General features: G+C 31.9%; 2 protein-coding genes across 2 annotated transcripts; both read right to left on the reverse strand.

Moving 5' to 3' along the window:
* Positions 1-1,985: 1,985 nt before the first annotated feature.
* On the reverse strand, positions 1,986-6,142 carry LOC128283980 (receptor-like protein EIX2). The gene is made up of 2 exons (XM_053021419.1): positions 6,068-6,142; positions 1,986-5,002 (listed from the first exon to the last, which is right to left on the reverse strand). Exons 1-2 carry the CDS (start codon positions 6,140-6,142, stop codon positions 2,081-2,083), a joined length of 2,997 nt encoding a protein of 998 aa, XP_052877379.1. The 3' UTR covers positions 1,986-2,080.
* A 6,039-nt stretch (positions 6,143-12,181) lies between these two features.
* Positions 12,182-15,136, reverse strand: LOC108471874 (receptor-like protein EIX2). The gene has a single exon (XM_017773422.2). It carries the CDS (start codon positions 15,134-15,136, stop codon positions 12,182-12,184), a length of 2,955 nt encoding a protein of 984 aa, XP_017628911.1.
* Between the last annotated feature and the right edge of the window lie 3,167 nt (positions 15,137-18,303).

Genomic DNA, 18,303 nt, shown 5'->3' on the forward strand with positions numbered 1-18,303 from the left:
AAGACTTTTAAGTGGCTTACCCGAGGTTTCTTACCCATCCAAGCTTCATAAGGTGTTTGATTAAGAACAACCTTTGTTGGTGAGATGTTCAAGAGATACACTGCTGTTGCAACTGCTTGTCCCCAAAACTGTAAGAATAGCAATAACCTAACCAAGGTGACCAAGGAGACCAAAGAAAATGTTGTTCCAATAGGTTCGGAAGCGTGTAAATTATTGTACTAAAAAAATCACACAAAGTTTAATTTCCAGGGAAGAGAGGTGGATCACAAGGATCTCTTAAATACCAAGTCTTTCCTTAGTCAGAATATCCCTTCTATAGTAATTTAATAGCACAATTAAATACTACTATTATACCCTCAAATATTGAAAGAAAAATAGGACAAGAAAGAACACAAGAGTTTTAACGAAGTTCGGTAAATTATACCTACGTCCTCGGGCACTAACACCAGATAATAACTTTACTATCTCCAAAATATTACAAACAAATAGAATTCTTTAAGAATTCTCAAATGGGAAGAAGAGAAAACTAAGAGAAAAGATTGGTTGGGATGGTTGAAATGAGAAATGGTTAGGCCTATTTATAGTTGAGGTTCAGGGACTAACTTGCAAATGGCCTAAAAAATTAGGGACCAAAATTGAAATTATCCCATTCAATTTTAAACAACTTGCCTACCATCTTTCCTTTCGGTGCCACTTGCACCTCCCATTTTGACTTTTCAACTCACCATTTAATTGACTTTTCAACAGAAAATACCTCGGAGATGACCATCGTAGTCACCAAGAATGCCTCCACAACCCGCTGGACAAGGTTTGCCCCAAGCTGATCCATCGACATCAGATTTCAACTTACTAACAGGAGGAGGGGTCCAAGAAACCAAGTTGCGATGAATTATTTTAGGAGTTGAACGAGGTCCTTCAAAGGGATACAGCCACCAATCAAGTTTAGTAACAGATTCATGATCAGATACCTTAATCCAAGGAAAAGATCGAAGTTTACAGAGATTTAATAAAGAACCAACATCCCACGATTTATTCTTGAAGACCGTCTAGAAGTTTAACACCTTCTTTCGCTGCGGAAGCTATGGAACCAGCCCCCATATCAAAGCAATCCCACAATGAAAATTCCCGTGTTTGGGATAATGTCACTTTCTCTTCTCCAACCAGTTTCCTTCACTTATCAGCTATAACATGAAAGAAAATGAAAAAGAAAAAATTTTAAAAACCATACTATGTTAAAAGTACCATGGAGGGCTCTATACTAGGAGTTAAATTATATTTTGTCCTTTTTATAAAATACATTATCCTTTTTACAAAAAACATGGACAAATTAACTCCTGTACGGTAAATTAAAGAGTAAACTGATTATTTCTATTAAAAAATTCATTCATTTATATTGTTAAAAGCTATAGAAAAAAACTAAATAAGGTAAATTTCAAAGGATGTCAACCAAGTAAGACAGTATTTTTTGTTGGCTCATGATGCTTCAACTTGATTTTTATGTGTATATACTTTGCTTAAACTCGAATTTTGTTTAATACTTTAACCTTTTATTTTGACCATAACCCTTAAAAGATTTATATAATCCCATGATCATTCATATGAAAATTTACATAATGTCTTATATTACATTAGCATTTACAAAATTAATCCCAATTATATGTTACAAAATTAAAAAGTGACATTTTAATGCGCCAGACAGATATTTGACTCTAAAAATTTTAATGAAAAACTCTATCCACCTTGCTTCAAACTCAATTTTGAAAAACAGGAAACCATCTCTATATGGCTGGGGTGGATGGAACCCCGGCAACTTTAAAGAACTTTTGCCAACCTCAATTTCAAATACGAGTATGTATTTAACATGAGTATATTAAAACTTTTATAAATTTTTTCATATATTTTAGAAGGATTATATGCTCATCCTCATGTTTGAATGTGCTGAACCCAAATAATGAATATGAATAATTAAAATAAAAAAATTGAAATAACTGTAATGAGAGATACTAATTTAATCCTTCTTATATAATCAATTACAAACACATACAAACCTTAATTATACATGTTTTTTTTCCCCGTCAAACTACATATCTATGGTAGCCCAATACACATATAGCTTTCGACCAACATGGTCCAACTTTCGATAGTATGCATGCCTCCAAGACCTGATGAAAAACAAGGGAGCCACTACACCCCAAAATCCCATTATAAAACCAAGAACTATGCTGACATAAAGCCAATTCACTTTACTTCCTTCACTGCTACTTCCATTATTTTCAACATCAGTTGGAAGACCTTTTGTGCTGCAGTTTTTAGTGAGAGGAGGTCCGCAAAGATGATTGCCCATGTAAGAAAAGTTTTCAAAACTTTGAAGCTGAGTGCTTGTTGGGATTTGTCCTGTCAAATTGTTGTAGGACACATTGAAGTGATTCAAGAAATTCAAATTGGAGAAACTTGGAGGGATTTCACCATTCAATTGATTCATCGATAAATCAAGAGATTCTATCAATTCCATGTTGCCAATTTCGTCTGGTATATTTCCTGTTAGGAGATTCCCTGACAGATTTAATGATCGTAGCTCAACGAGAATTCCAATTTCTTTTGGGATCTCTCCAGTGAGACTATTAGCTGAAAGGTCCATGCTGGTAACAAGTCCTACTATGCTAGAATATTCATCCTCTCGTCCTTTCAACACCAATAATGCACTCAAATAAATGAGAGTAGTGGTACCTCCCCAATCATAACTATAGTTATTGTCGTAGCTTCTATTGGCCATAGCACTCAAATTACTAAAACATTTTGGAATAGCTCCTAAAATGTTGTTACGAGAAAGGTCCAAATTCTGAAGATATTGAAGATCACAAATTTTATGAGGAATCTGACCGTCAAAATTATTTGATCGAAGGCTTAGAATCATAAGTGTTGAGAGCTTGTCACCAATCCATGTCGGTATATTTCCACTGAAATGATTTTCACTAAGATCAAGAATGCGCAAATTAGTTAAATTTTGCAATGTGGATGGTAATTCTCCAAACATGCTATTATTTCGAAGGTTTAGCCATTGAAGACCTGTACGTCCCAAAGAAGGTGGGATTTTTCCGGTCAAATTGTTGTTCCCCAAATTCAAAAATATCAAACTTTCTAATTGATTCCAGCAATCTGGAATTTCTCCGGTGAGAAGATTTTTATCAATGAACAGAACTTCCATTCGTTCCCTACTTGATGAATGACAAATTAATTCAAAAAGAGACCCTGAAAATAAATTATTTGACAAAATTAAAAAATGTAAAGTTGGGAATACTCTTGGCAATGGGCCTGTGAATCGGTTTGAACTCAAGTCAACACTATCTCTCACATTCAAATATGAAATCCCTCCAGCAAGTTGATTATAAGAAAGATTTACATATTTAAATTGAGGGGAAAGGTTCAAAAACCAAGTGGGAACAGAATCTGAAATTCCTGCATGAGAGATATCTAATTTAGACAAGTTCTTTTGAAATTTTAACCAATGGGGAAATTTCGGGCCAAGATGCCATTGACCCAATTCGATAGTTCGACATTGAAAGGGGGGGATCCAAGTAGAGTTCGGTTCAAATCTGAGCATGTTTTGTGATGCCTTCAGAGTTGTCAATCTCGTGAGATTAGAAAAGTGGGTTTCTACTACAACTCCTTCCAATAGATTATGCCCAAACCTTAGAGTTTCTAAATTTGACAGTTGTCCAAGACTCGGAGGAAAAGGACCACTTAATTGATTTTCTGAAACATCAAACAACTTCAAAGATGATAACTCCCCTATAGACAATGGAATGGGACCAGAAATTTTGTTTTGAGCAAGGGACAGGTAAGCTAGATTTTTAAATTGCCCAAGTTGCTCAGTTAAGTGACCAGAAAGTTGGTTATCTTTCATAGTCAATGACTCTAAAGAACCCAAACAACAGCTAGACAAACTCTGTAGGATTTCTGATATGTCTTGCTCAATTTCGTTAATCGAAAGACCAAGAAATCGGAGATGGTTTAAACTATACAAGGAATTGGGTACGGATGAATTGAGATAATTCCCACTAAGATCAAGCACTTCAAGAAAAGAGAAGTTCCCAAAGTAATATGGAATTGGACCTTTCAAAGAATTGAATCCAAGATCAATGGACACAAGACCATGAAGACTAAATATCGACTTAGGTACTGAAGATAAGCTGTTCCAAGAAAGATCAAGAACAACCAGTGATTTTGAAGAATTAACACTGATCGAAGATAGATCATCTTCTAAACCACAATCTGTAAAGTGCAACTCTAACAAAGAAGGAAGTTTGAATGCTACCTGTACCCAATCATTTGCTTCGTAAAGATCCGCAGAACTCAAATCAAGGTAATGCAAGGAAGAAAGTGCAGAAACCCATTGAGGACTTTCTGATTTGAGATCATTATATCCAAGATCAAGATACTGCAACTTTGAAAGATTCCCCAGGTTATGAGGAATTGTTCCCTGGAATCGTGCTAGAGAGAGGTTAAGATATGTTAAACTCTCCAGCAAACCGAAAAATTTCGGGATCTGTATGCTGCTAAAATTGTTATTGCTCAAGTCCAGGGAACTGAGATGCTTTAACTCCAGCAGTGAAGGATTTATTTTGCCTCGTAGTTTTGACCGCCTGTAAGGTTCCCATTCAGCTGGTGGTGCGTAAATATCTGGGGCTGAAAGAGGAGGAGCAGCCAAGTGCAGTTGGTGGACGTGGCCTGTTGAGTTTTGGCAGAAGACACCAATCCATTCACAGCAATCCCCACCTTCAACCCATGAAGATAGCCTGTCTGAAGGATCAATAAGATCATTCTTGAATTTCAAAAGGGCTTTTCTCTCACTTTGAATGCAAAGTTGGTTGGAATTGGCATCACAAATGGTAAAACAGATAGCGGGAATGAGAAGAAGGAAAGGAAAAAGGAAATAAGAAGAGGAGTAGTCATGGCTGCAATTGCCATTGCTCACAACTCCATATATATACAGTAAGCTTAGCTAAAACACAAAAATACATGAAGTGCAAGGAAGTTTCTTCAAACAAAATGCATTGAATTGATAATAGGCCGTTGAAATTCCAAAACCCCAAATTTCCACAAAATTTGGTATGAAGGAAATTTCTAATTAATTGCATTTAATTTTCCACAAAATATAATATGAATTTCGATTACTAAATTAAAGAAATGTTATAAAACCCAGTCAAACAAATTGGATGCCGTGGTCCCTTAATCATTTCTTCATGCATAAAATAATATTAAATAAATTATAAAAAAATCTAAAATTATAATAATTAAAGTAAATTATACAACGTCTACATTTAATGGTCTGCAGAATATGGATGATTAGTCATTAGATTCGCTCCATAAATACCTTGAAAATTAAAAATAATTAAGTAAATTATAAGAATTTTTATCTAATTCTATTTTAAAATTTAAAGAGTTTACTTTTTATATTTTCTGGCATTTTTAAATTTCTAATTTTTTATATATTTTCTTAAGATTTAAAAATATTTTAGATTTTTGAATTTTTAAAATGTGAAATATAAGATAAAATAATATCACGTAAACATGAAATATGAAATGCTTGTGACCTATAACACAGGATGTCATGCCTGTGTTTGGTAGCCAACCTCAATTACTTGATTCTAATTTTATTAAAAGTAAACTACAACTAAAATCACTAAATTAATAATAAATTTACGTTTTAATTATTTAATTTTAAAATATTATAAAATATTATAAATCACAGTATTTACTTAAATCTTACTTAAATTTATTTATTTCTTACTGCTCCAGTTAATATGTCACTATTTGCTTTTATAATACACATGTAAAACTCGAATTAGTGAAACGAAATAAACGGAAATGGATTCTTCAAAATTAGTGAAAGTTGAAGAAATTGGCACAATATTCATGTAATAATTCTTACTGTGAGGCAATGAGTAGGAAGTCAATGAATAGAGACAAAGAAGCTAGTTTTCGTATTTTTTTAATGAAAGTTGGAGAATACTTTTAACGGGAAACGAGTAAGGAAAGTCATGTGGGTGGGAGTGGGAGTTGGTACCTTTGCTTTTGAATTTTGATGCTTTTCTTTTTTCTTGCTTTTGGTCATTATCCCAAATTTCCAAGTAACCTTCATTTTGATAAGTTGATGTAATAAGTTAATCGGTTATTAATTTGATGAAAGAAATTAGAAAAATATTTTTTATAATTAAAATAAATTTTATTATTTAAAGATATTTTAGTTTTTTATTTAAAAACTAATAAAAATATCTGCATATGATAAATTCTACGTATGCTCTTTTTAAAAGTCGGATTACATTTTATCTATTTTACTTTTAAAAGGAATAAATTAGTATTTGTATGTTAAATTAAATAGTAAATTGATTATTTCTTTAAAAATTCATCTATTTCACTATTTAAAATCGGTGAAACTAATAAAATAACAAGATAATTACTTATGACATGCCACGTGTACTTTATTATATTAGAAGGGTGGGCTCGGCCCCAAAATTGAAGTTGTTAATAGAGTTGTGAGAATGAATACGGCTGATGTGTGTTTACTTCAAGAAATGGAATTAGAATCGGTGTCAGTGGAGCTGGTTAGGAAAATATGGGGTAATGATCGTTTCGATTTTAAATATGCCGCTGCTGTGGAAAGGTCAGGGGGCTTATTAACGATTTGGGATAAGGATAGTTTTTTGGCAGATGTTGATTTGTGTGTGAGGAGGATCATTGCAGTAGCAGGAAAATGGGTGGCCGAAGAGAAGGAGGTGACTCTGATTTATGTTTATGATCCAAACAGCTGTGCAGAACAAAAAATATTGTGGGAAGAAATTTATGGATTGAGAAATCAATTTTGTAAAGCATGGATTATAGGTGGTGATTTTAACGTGGTGAGAAATCGGGGTTAACGCATTGCTGCAGCATGCTAGACAATATGGCTAGCAAGAAATGGACTGATTTTTGATGGAAGGAGAGTGAATATGGCGAACTTGGTTTTTCAATCTAAGTTGAGGGCATTGTTGTGGATTAGATTATCTCATAATAATCTCATGCTGCAGGAGAAATTTTGGCGGTTATATCTCCACAAAGATGTCGGGTGGTGTCTAATAATTCTAATTATGTTGCTTCGTTTTGGAGACCCCATCCTCTTGGTTGGTTAAAATTCAATGTATGTGGTATAGCGAAAGAGGACAAAGCAGGGTGTGAAGGAATTTTGAGAGATTTGGAGGGGATTGCAAGAGAGATATTTTTTGCTACAGTTGATACAAATGTTGCTGAGAAAATTGAGATTGGAGCGGTGAAGATTGCCCTCGAAGTCTTTTTATCTATGAATTGGAAGTCTTCTAATTCTCTGGTTATTGAATTAGGTTCTTCAGTATTGTTTTCTTGGTGTATTAATAAAGTGTTGAGATTTTAGTCGCTTCATGCAACTTTTTCAGATATTGATTCTGCTAAGCACAAGGCTGGATCTATCGTCTTCTCTTTGGCGGATGGGAATGGAAATGACATGGCGTTCTCATTGGCGTTGGCAGGTGTTAATCGGCCACAAGTGTTTAAAGGTTGGTGGTGATTTTTTTGCTTTGATGCTAGAACTATGCTTTCAACTTGTCTGCTCTATTTTGTTTCTGACAATTGAGTAGTTTGAATGAAGAAAAAAAAAAAAAGAAAGGACCAGTTTTTAATATATATAGATGAACTTTTTAAATGACCTATTTACTCTTTGATATAAAATTTAAAGATTAATTTACTATCTTTTTTAATATAAGAGACAAAATGTAATTTGACTCATGGTACAAGAGTTTTCATAATATTTTTACTCTAATATTTTCTTTCTTTATATACCTTGAGTAAGCAAAAAGAAAAAAAGTTTTGCTTTATTTTATTTATCCTTTCAATTCCAAGGAATAGCTTCAAATTAAGTTTTTATTAGATATTAATTATTGTTAAGTCTATATTATTAGAGATGTTAATTGATTGGATTGAGTCGAGTTTATGTATGATATTAGTATATTTTATATTTGTCCAAGGATCCAATCTAGCATGAAATTTTTCCAAGGTTACTTATATTTGTAAATGGCTAACTTAAGTTGGTTTTAGGTCTATCTATATCTTTTTAAAAATTATATTATTTTTATTTTGATATTTAATATTTAAATTTTTTCTTTATTAAAATTTAAATATAGACAACTTAACATGTTTCTTTAATATTTACATAGTATTATATTAGCGTAAACTATAAAAATAGTCACCCAACTATTAACGTATTTCAATTTATACTATAAGTATAGCACAATCTAGCTCGATGTCAATTGTTGGAAAAAAATCTAGTTTAAAACGATTTTCTGTCACAGCAAAAATTAACAATTTTGAAAACAAAGTCTGTTATGATATTTATAGTAATAATTTTTGCCCGAAAAGTACATGTGTTTTGTGTGGCGAATCCTAAATGTTTTCAACTTTCAACCAAGCGACCTTCTCCGCTATTCTCCTACCACATGTATTTCATTTTTTTAATATTTATGGATTTTTATATATTTTGAATTCTTTTATTTTAATAAAATTTAAGTTATTTATTGACGTGACATATAAGACAAATAGTGCCATCTTGGCATAAAGTATGTGTGGTTGCCATACTGGTTGCCATGCCAATATAAATTTAAAATTAATATTTTAGTCAATATTTCTATTAAAAATTATTTGACTATTTAAAAGGTTAATGGTTAAATTTAGCTCAAAAAAGAATAATATCAAATTTACAAAAATGAAAACATTGAGGGTTAAATTTGTTATTTTTCCAAATAAAAATTGTCATATTAAAAAATGTAAAAATTAAATAAATTAAAAGACTGAAAATTTGATAAAAATTCAAAAAAATTCTTTAAAATTGTAGGAATTATTTAAAATTCAAAAATTTATAAGAAATTTAAAAATTTTGAAAAATAAAAAAAAAACTATAGTATTAAAAAATATGGTTGGCCACAATTGAGTCAATATGTTTATGGTACTAAACCTAAAGAGAACAAGTAAATAACTAAAATAAAGATTTTTTACAATTTTTTTTGTAATTTTTAAAACTATTGGAATCTTTTATATATATATAGACACACACTAGTTCTCTTACCCATGCGATGCGTGAGCTTGTTTAGGGTATAAATTAGTTATATTAAGCCTGAGAATCATGAAGATCTCTCAAAATTAAATTTAATAATAAGGTAGTTAATAAATAAATTTAAAGGTAAACTATAAAAATGGTAAATTAAATATGCCTTTTGTTTTATTTTGGTCACACAACTATTAATTTTTTGATTTAGTCATTAAACTTTTTAAATTAAATATTTTAATCACTCTAAATTGATGTGGTCTTATTTATTGGTCTAATAACAAAATTAACCCTCTACTGCTTACATATTCTATAAATTTGATCCTAAATATAAAAATTCATCAAATTTAAACCCTCAAGACATTTAAAAAATTGTTAATTTTGTTATAATTCTAAAATTGTACACATTTCAAAGAGTTAAATTCTAATTTTAGAGTCTTGTGATAATTCCAGTCAACATACATTCCTATTAATGAATTTTCTTTTACAGAAATCAAAGAGATACAACGAGGAGAGTGAAGCCGATAGAATGGTGTGTTATATTTTGTGTCCTATACTTGTTTTGACATTTAATTTTATGGTCAACATGTGATGAGAATTACAAATATAATTATGATGCATTAATTTTTCCCAAAATTTTAGAATTAGAATTAAATTAAAAATTTTTGTAATTGTTGAGGCCGAAAATAAAATTTTTGTAAACATCGATAGTTAATTTTTTTGAATTTTTTATATTTAGGCTCAAATTGATAAAAATGTGTAAACATTAGAGGTTAATTTTGTTAGTTGACCAATTAAAAAAGCCTACATTAGCTTAGAGTGACTAAAATGTTTATTTTTTTATATAAATTTAATGACTAAATCAAAAAACTAATAGCAAGGTGACCAAAATAAAACAGAAGACATATTTGATTCACCATTTTATATAGTTTATTCTAAATTTAAAAATTTAATATGTGCATATAGTAATATTTTATTATTATAATAAAACAATCCATGTAACTTTAATTAATAATTATGTAAAATAATACTTATATATAGATGTACAAGTTTATTGTAATTAAATTAAAATATATATTTCATTAATTCATATTTTATATAAAATATTTACACATATATATTTTAATTAATTGCATGAATAAATCATTCTATTCTATCTTAAAATATTATTATTATTATTTCTCTTTCATTTAATATATATTATTCATATAAACTTTAAATTTTCATTTCTTATGAATTTTTCAAATGAAGAAACTCTAAAAGCTAAGAAAAATAGTGAGAAAATTAACATTTATTTACAGTGTAAGTGTGAGATATGAAAGTATTATCTAATTAATATGGATTTATGCCCTTATCTAAACAAGTAAAATATTTTTTTAAAATTTATTATTTCCATAAAAATTCAATCACTTTCTAAAATAAATCAAATTATATAAATGTAAAGAAATTAGAAATATAGTTTATTAATAATAACCCCACGTCTTATATTAATATGTTTAATAATATCTTATATATAAATAAGACGTCTCCCCACAAATTTCTTAACAATAGTTATTTCTCCCATATGTGCAGAATAATAAAAATAATATTTCCAAAATACACCACGATTAAAAAAAAAATACTATTCCTGATATATAGTATAATGTCTTTATTGAACGGAGGAATTCTTCTTACACCTTTAAATGAAATCATTGCACACTTGAATTATATCATGTCAAAAGTTAAAAGTTTGTATTATATATTTTTGCAATCATATTTTGAATAAATAATTTTACCTTTAAAATTGAATAATGCAAAAATCACTCAAAAAGGAAAAATAAAAGTTTGTATTATACATTTTACACTCGAATGTGAAGTACATATAAACACCATGAAAAATGATGAGCGTCGTTTCAAAAAGATCATAATATTAAATGATGATTTAGAAAGGTCATAAAGTGTTGATTCAAAAGGTTATAACCTCAATATGGTTCTAACATTAAGTGTTGTTTCAAGATAGGCCCGTGGCGTTTTGACAAAGATGACGTTTTGAAAATTCATGGCAAGGTGGAGAGTGTTAGAATTATGTGATTCAAATTCTAAGAAATTACTTGCAAGTCAAGATAAACAAAATCAAAGTGATTCGTTGCATATTGGGATACTCCAATATCAAAGTGATATGGGATAACATCCAAACAAAGGTAGTTAATAGATAAGAAATTGAAATAGGCAGCACTTAATATAAGACAAATCACTCACCCAAGGTAACTCTAAAATGATTTTACTAACGTTATGCTAATCACGCTACTTTATATTTAATACGTTTTTGTGTATATTAATTAGAGTTTGTGGGTGTATACTGCGTTATCATTGAGAGTTTCCATAGATTCATGGTTGAGAAAATGGTGAAGGACATGCAGCTTTGAGATGCCCTGTTTTATTATTGGTTTCTCCATTTTGAGTTACAGTAAGAAGAGATAGAGAAAAAAAAAGGTGTTTTGGATTAATTATAAAAAGGTCTTTATGTTTTTGTCAAAAGTCAAAAGAAAGTGTCACATATCATCATTCAATTGTTTAATGTGCCACATCAACAATCTATTAGTGGATTAATGAAATTTTTAACAGTAGTGACTAGTTCAGACAATTATCATAATTAGAGTGACTAAACTGAGAAAAAAATTTTAGAGTGACCTTGGGTGTAGTTTACCCCTATACTTTTATGCATGTCTAAAATTACTAAATTTTTTTGAGAGAAAAAGAAATTCATTAATGAAAAACTCACAAAATAAAAGCGAACACAAAGAGGAGATGTACTAATAAACCAGAGCCAACAGGCTCACGCCATACACCCGAACATACTATTCACAATCCTCATTTATATCAATGTAAGACATAATTGCAACATTTTTCGAAAAAAAGATGCATGGGAAAAAGCATTCCATTCTATGTAGTTTCCATATAACAAAGCCACTCACACAAGTGAGCAGGCTGCCCTATTGGCACACAAACAAGTCAAAAAAAAGGACAGATGCTAAAACTAATCTTTCAACACCAAACGATCATGTAGCAACACACCTAGCTCGGGTGCATCAATTATACATGATTTTTCCCCATCAAACTACATATCCATGGTAGCCAAAACACATACAGTTTAGCACCGATATGGTCCAACTTTCGATAGTATGCATGCCTCCAAGGCCTGATGAAAAACAAGGGAGCCACTACACCCCAAAACCCCATTACAAAGCCAAGAACTATGCTGACATAAAGCCCATTCACTTTACTTCCTTCACCGCTACTTCCATTATTTTCAACTTCAGTTGAAAAATCTTTTGTGCTGCAGTTTTTAGTGAGAGGAGGTCCACAAAGATGATTGCCCATGTAAGAATAGTTTTCAAAGCTTTGAAGCTGAGTGCTTGTTGGGATTTGTCCTGTCAAGTTGTTGTAGGACACATTGAAGTGATTCAAGAAATTCAAATTGGAGAAACTTAGAGGGATTTCACCATTCAATCGATTCATCGACAAATCAAGAGATTCCATCAACTTCATGTTGCCAATGTTATCCGGAATATTTCCTGTTAGGAGATTCCCTGACAAATTTAATGATCGTAGCTCAACGAGACGTCCAATTTCTTTTGGGATCTCTCCCGTAAGACTATTAGTTGAAAGGTCTATGCTGGTAACAAGCCCTAGTGTGGCACCGTATTCATCCTGTCGTCCTTTCAACACTAATAATGCACTCAAATAAAGACCTTCTGATACATACATATAGTTTTCCCGGTTGTTTCTGTTGGCCATTGAATACAATTTACGAAAACATTTTGGAATAGTGCCTGAAATGTTGTTATGGGCAAGGTCCAAAATCAGTAGATTTAGAAGATCACAAATTTTATGAGGAATATGGCCGTTAAAATTATTTGATCGAAGGCTTATAATCCTAAGTAATGAAGAATTGTCTCCAATCCATGCTGGTACACTTCCATTGAAATGATTTTCACTAAGATCAAGCATAGTCAAACTGGAATTTTGCAATGTGGATGGCAATTCTCCGAACATGCTATTGTTTCGAAGGTTTAGCACTGTAAGATTTATATGCCCTAAAGAAGGTGGTATTTTTCCGGTCAAATTGTTGCTTCCCAAATCTAAAAGCCCCAAATCCTGCCAATGATTCCAACAATCTGGAATTTCTCCTGAGATAAGATTTTTATCAATGTAAAGAACTTCCATTAATTCCCCACTTGATGAATTGCAAACTAATTCAAAAAGAGATCCGGAAAATGAATTATTTGATAAAATTAAATGTCGTAAATTTCTGAATACTCTTGGCAATGGTCCTCTGAATTGGTTTGATCTCAAGTCAACAATGTCTCTCACATTCAAATATGAAATCCCTCCAATAAGTTGATTAAAGGAAAGATTTAAATATTCAAATTGAGTTGGAAGGTTCAAAAACCAAGTGGGCATGGCATCTGAAATTCCTGCATCAGAGATATCTAACACAAACAACTTCTTTTGGAACTTTAACCACTGGGGAAACTTTGGGCCAAGATGCCAGTCAACCAATTCAATAATTTCACACTGAAATGGGGGAATCCAACTTGAGTTTGGTTCAAATCTAAGCCTATTGTGTGATGCTGTCAGAGTTGTCAATCTTGTGAGATTAAGAAAATGGGTTTCTAATACAACTCCTTCCAATAGATTATTCATAAAATCCAGAGTTTCCAAACTTTCCAGTTGTCCAAAAGATAGAGGAAAAGTACCATTTAATTGATTTTCTGAAACATCAAAAAACTTCAAAGATGATAACTCCCCTATGGATGATGGAATGGGACCAGAAATTTTGTTTTGAGCAAGGGACAAGTAAGATAGATTTTTAAATTGTCCAAGTTGATCAGTTAAATGGCCAGAAATTTGGTTATTGGACATATCCAATGACTCTAAGGAACCCAAACAACATCTAGACAAACTCTGTAGGATTTCTGATATTCCACCTTCAATTTTATTATATGACAAATCCATCTCCTTCAATTTGCACAGATATTCCAGAGAGGTTGGTAATCTTCCTTCCAACATATAATTATAAGAAAGATCAAGGTGAGTAATAGAGCTCAAGTTTCCAATGGCACTCGAGATTGTTCCTTGTAACTGGTTACCCCTAAGACTAAGGAACTGAAGACGGTTTAAACTATACAACAAATTGGGTATGGATGAATCGAATGAGTTCCCACTAAGATCAAGAACTTCAAGAAACGAGAAGTTCCCAAAGTAATCTGGAATTGGGCCTTCCAAATAATTGAATCTAAGATCAATGGACACAAGACCATGAAGACTAAATATCCACTTAGGTACTGGAGAAAAGCGGTTCCAAGAAAGATCAAGAATAACCAGTGATTTTGATGAATTAACACTGATCGAAGATGGATGTAATCCACAACCTGACAAGTGCAACTCTAACAAAGAAGGAAGTTTGAATGTTACCTGTTCCAAATCACCAAGATAATTACCTCCAAGATCAAGATACTGCAACTTTGAAAGATTCCCCAGGTTATGAGGAATTGCTCCCTGGAATCGTGCTCGAGAGAGGTTAAGATATGTTAAACTCTCCAGCAAACCGAAAAACTTCGGGATCTGTATGCTGCTAAAATTGTTATTGCTCAAGTCCAGGGAACTGAGATGCTTCAGCTCCAGCAGTGAAGGATTTACTTTGCCTCCTAGCAGGGAATTGTAGTAAGCTTCCCATTCAGCTGGTGGTGTGTCAAAATCTGGGGCTGAAAGAGGAGAAGCCAAGTGCAGTTGGTGGACGTGGCCTGTTGAGTTTTGGCAGAAGACACCAATCCACTCACAGCAATCCCTACCTTCAACCCATGAAGATAGCCTGTTTGAAGGATCAATAAGATCATTCTTGAATTTCAAAAGGGCTTCTCTCTCACTTTGAATGCAAAGTAGGTTGGAATTGGCATGACAAATGGTAAAACAGATAGCGGGAATGAGAAGAAGAAAAGGGAAAAAGGAAATTGGAAGAGGAGTTGTCATGGTTGCTACTGCCATTGCTCACAACTCCAAATATATAGACTAAGCTTAGCTAAAACACAAAAATACATGAAGCGCAAGGAAGTTTCTTCCAACAAAATGCATTTAATTGATAATAGGCTGCTGGAGATTTCAAAACCCCAAATTTCCGCATGAAAATTCTTCAAAAACCCCAAATTTCCACAAAATGCATTTAATGTCCACAAAATTTGGTATGAAGGGAAATTTCTAATTAATTGCATTTAATTTTCCAAAAAATGTAATTAAATTGGATGCCGTGGTCCCTTAATAATTTCTTCATGCATAAAACAATATTAAATAAATTATAATAAAAATATAAAATTATAATAATTAAAGTAAATTACCCTCAATTGGTTTGCAGGGTGTAGAGAATTAGTTATTAAATTTGCTTCCGTGAATATCTTGGAAACTAAAAAAAAATTAAAGTAAATTATAATAATATTTTTATCTAATTTTATTTTAAAATTTAAAGAGTTTATCTTTTTATATATTTTGGAAATTTTAAATTTCTAATTTTTATATATTTTTTAATTTTAAAAATATTTTAGACTTTTGGATTTTTAAGATGTGACATATAAGATAGAATAATGTCACGTAAATATGAAATATTTGTGAACTATAACACAAGATGTCATGCCAGTGTTTAGTAGCCAACATCAACTACTTCTCGATTCCAATTTTGTTAAGAGTAAACTACAACCAAGATCACTAAACTACTAATAAGTTTATGTTTTGATCATTCAACTTTAAAATATTACAAATGTTATAAAATATGTACATCTTAATAATATAAATACGAGTATTTATTTAAATCCTACTTAAATTTATTTATTCCTTCTTGCTCCAATTAATGTGTCACTATTCGCTTCTATATATAGATATATAAATAATATGTAACTTCAAATTAAGCTTTAAATTAGATATTGGTTATTGCTAAGTTTATATTATTAGAAGTGTTAATGAGCCAAGCTAAGCTTATATATGATATTAGCATACATTATATTTGCTTAAGCCTAGTCGAACACAAAATATAAGTATAACATTTTGTCTAAGGCTACACCCATATTTGTAAATGGCTAACCTAAGCATGTTTTAGGTTTGCCCATATTATTTTCAATTTGATATTTAAATTTTTTTCTTTTATTAAAAATTTTAATACGGATACATTAACATTTTTTAATATTTACATAGTTTTATGTTAATTATTTGATACATCATCATTGAAATTTTTGAACTCCACAAGGAGATTAAGAGTTTAACAAATATTATATTTTTCATATAATTATTTTTTAATTTTTTAATATATCTTATAATACTCATGTGAAACTCAAATTAGCGAAACGAAATAAACAGGAATGGATTCTGAAAAATTAGTGAAAGTTGAAGAAGTTGGCACAATATTCATGTAATAATTCTTACTGTGATGCAAAGAAGCTGGTTTTCGTATTTATTTTAATGAAAGTTGGAGAATACTTTTAATGGGAAACGAGTAAGGGAAATCATGGGGGTGGGGTGGGGGTGTGTTGTGCGGAAGCGTGTGAAAGAGTAAAATTATTGGACTAAAAAATCACACTAAGTTCAATTCCCAGGAAAGAGAGGGGGATCACGAGGATCACTTAAGTACCAAGTCTTTCCTAGCCAGAATATCCCTCTATCGTAATTTAATAGCACAATAAATCACTACAATCACACTCACAAAATAAGAACAATAAATAGTAAAGAACACCAGAATTTTAACGAGGTTCAGCAAATCTTGCTTACGTCCTCGGGCACTACCAAATATATTTCACTCCAAAATATAAGTGAAACTTTACAAATAGGGAGAGAGAACAATGCCTTAAGTAGAGAATGGCAAATGTGGGATGATGAGAATGAGCAATGGTTGACCTATTTATAGTTGAGATTCAATGGCCACCTTGCAAAGTCCCTATTCACTTAGGGACCAAAAATTGCTATTATCCCATGCCCAACACTAAATAAATATTTGGTGCCCATAACTTTGACCTTTCCAAGGTATGGGTAGGTATGGGAAAGGTATGGGCAAAGTATGGGGTATATTCTAATAATCTCCACCTTGAAGATTTGATTAGGATAATCTTATCTTCACACAATTCTTTCTGCCTTTGACAACAATACTTGATAGTGCCTTCTTCAACTGTTAAACTTGCAGGATATTGATCAAGTTCAAACAATGTTCGAACTTGGTTGCTGTTACCACCTTGGTCATCATATCTGCGGGATTATCTGCAGTCTTGATCTTCGAAGACAAATTTTCCCTCTTCAATAATTTCCGCACAAAATGGAATCGACGTCGATATGCTTTGTAATGCATGATAGACCTGATTCTTTGCTAAATGAATAGCACTTTGACTATCACAATACACATTAATATGCTCCGAACCAACCCCAAGGTTTTAGCCATACCTTGTAACCAAATAGCCTCCTTTACACCTCTCATTACAGCCATGTACTCGCTTCGTGGTTGACAACGCAATCTGTAGATCGTAATGTAGACTTCCAACTTATTGGTCCTCCAGCAAGTGTAAACACATAACCGGTGGTTGATCTTCGCTTGTCCAAATCACCGGCATAGCCAGAATCAACGTACCCAATAACACCTTTACCAAGTGTATTATCCTGCTTCAACAGTAATCCAACATTTACGGTCTTCTGAATATACCGTAGAATCCATTTCACAGCTTGCCAATGTCCTTTTCCAGATTATGCATATACCTGCTCACTATACTAACTGCCTGTGAAATGTCGGGTCTTGTACACACCATTGCATACATCAAGCTACACACTGCATTAGAATATGGAACTTGCAACATGTATTCTCGTTTCGTATTCGTCGAAGGAGATAGTTATGCAGAAAGCTTGAAATGAGAAGCCAACGGGGTACTTACAGGTTTTGTTTGCTCGTTCATGCCAAACTGCTGTAGTACCTTCTTCAAATACTGCTTCTGAGACAAGCTAACTCTATCATGAGCTCTATCTCTCCATATTTCCATGCCGAGAATCTTTTTAGCTTCTCCTAGATCTTTCATCTCAAACTTGAGATTGAGTTGAGTCTTCAATCTTTCAATCTCAACTCTGCTCTTAGATGCTATTAGCATATCATCAACATATAAGAGCAAGTATATGAAAGTTCCATCTTGTAGCTT

The sequence above is a fragment of the Gossypium arboreum genome, chromosome 11 (assembly GCF_025698485.1).
Source record: "Gossypium arboreum isolate Shixiya-1 chromosome 11, ASM2569848v2, whole genome shotgun sequence".
In the NCBI taxonomy this organism is placed as follows: Eukaryota; Viridiplantae; Streptophyta; class Magnoliopsida; order Malvales; family Malvaceae; genus Gossypium; species Gossypium arboreum.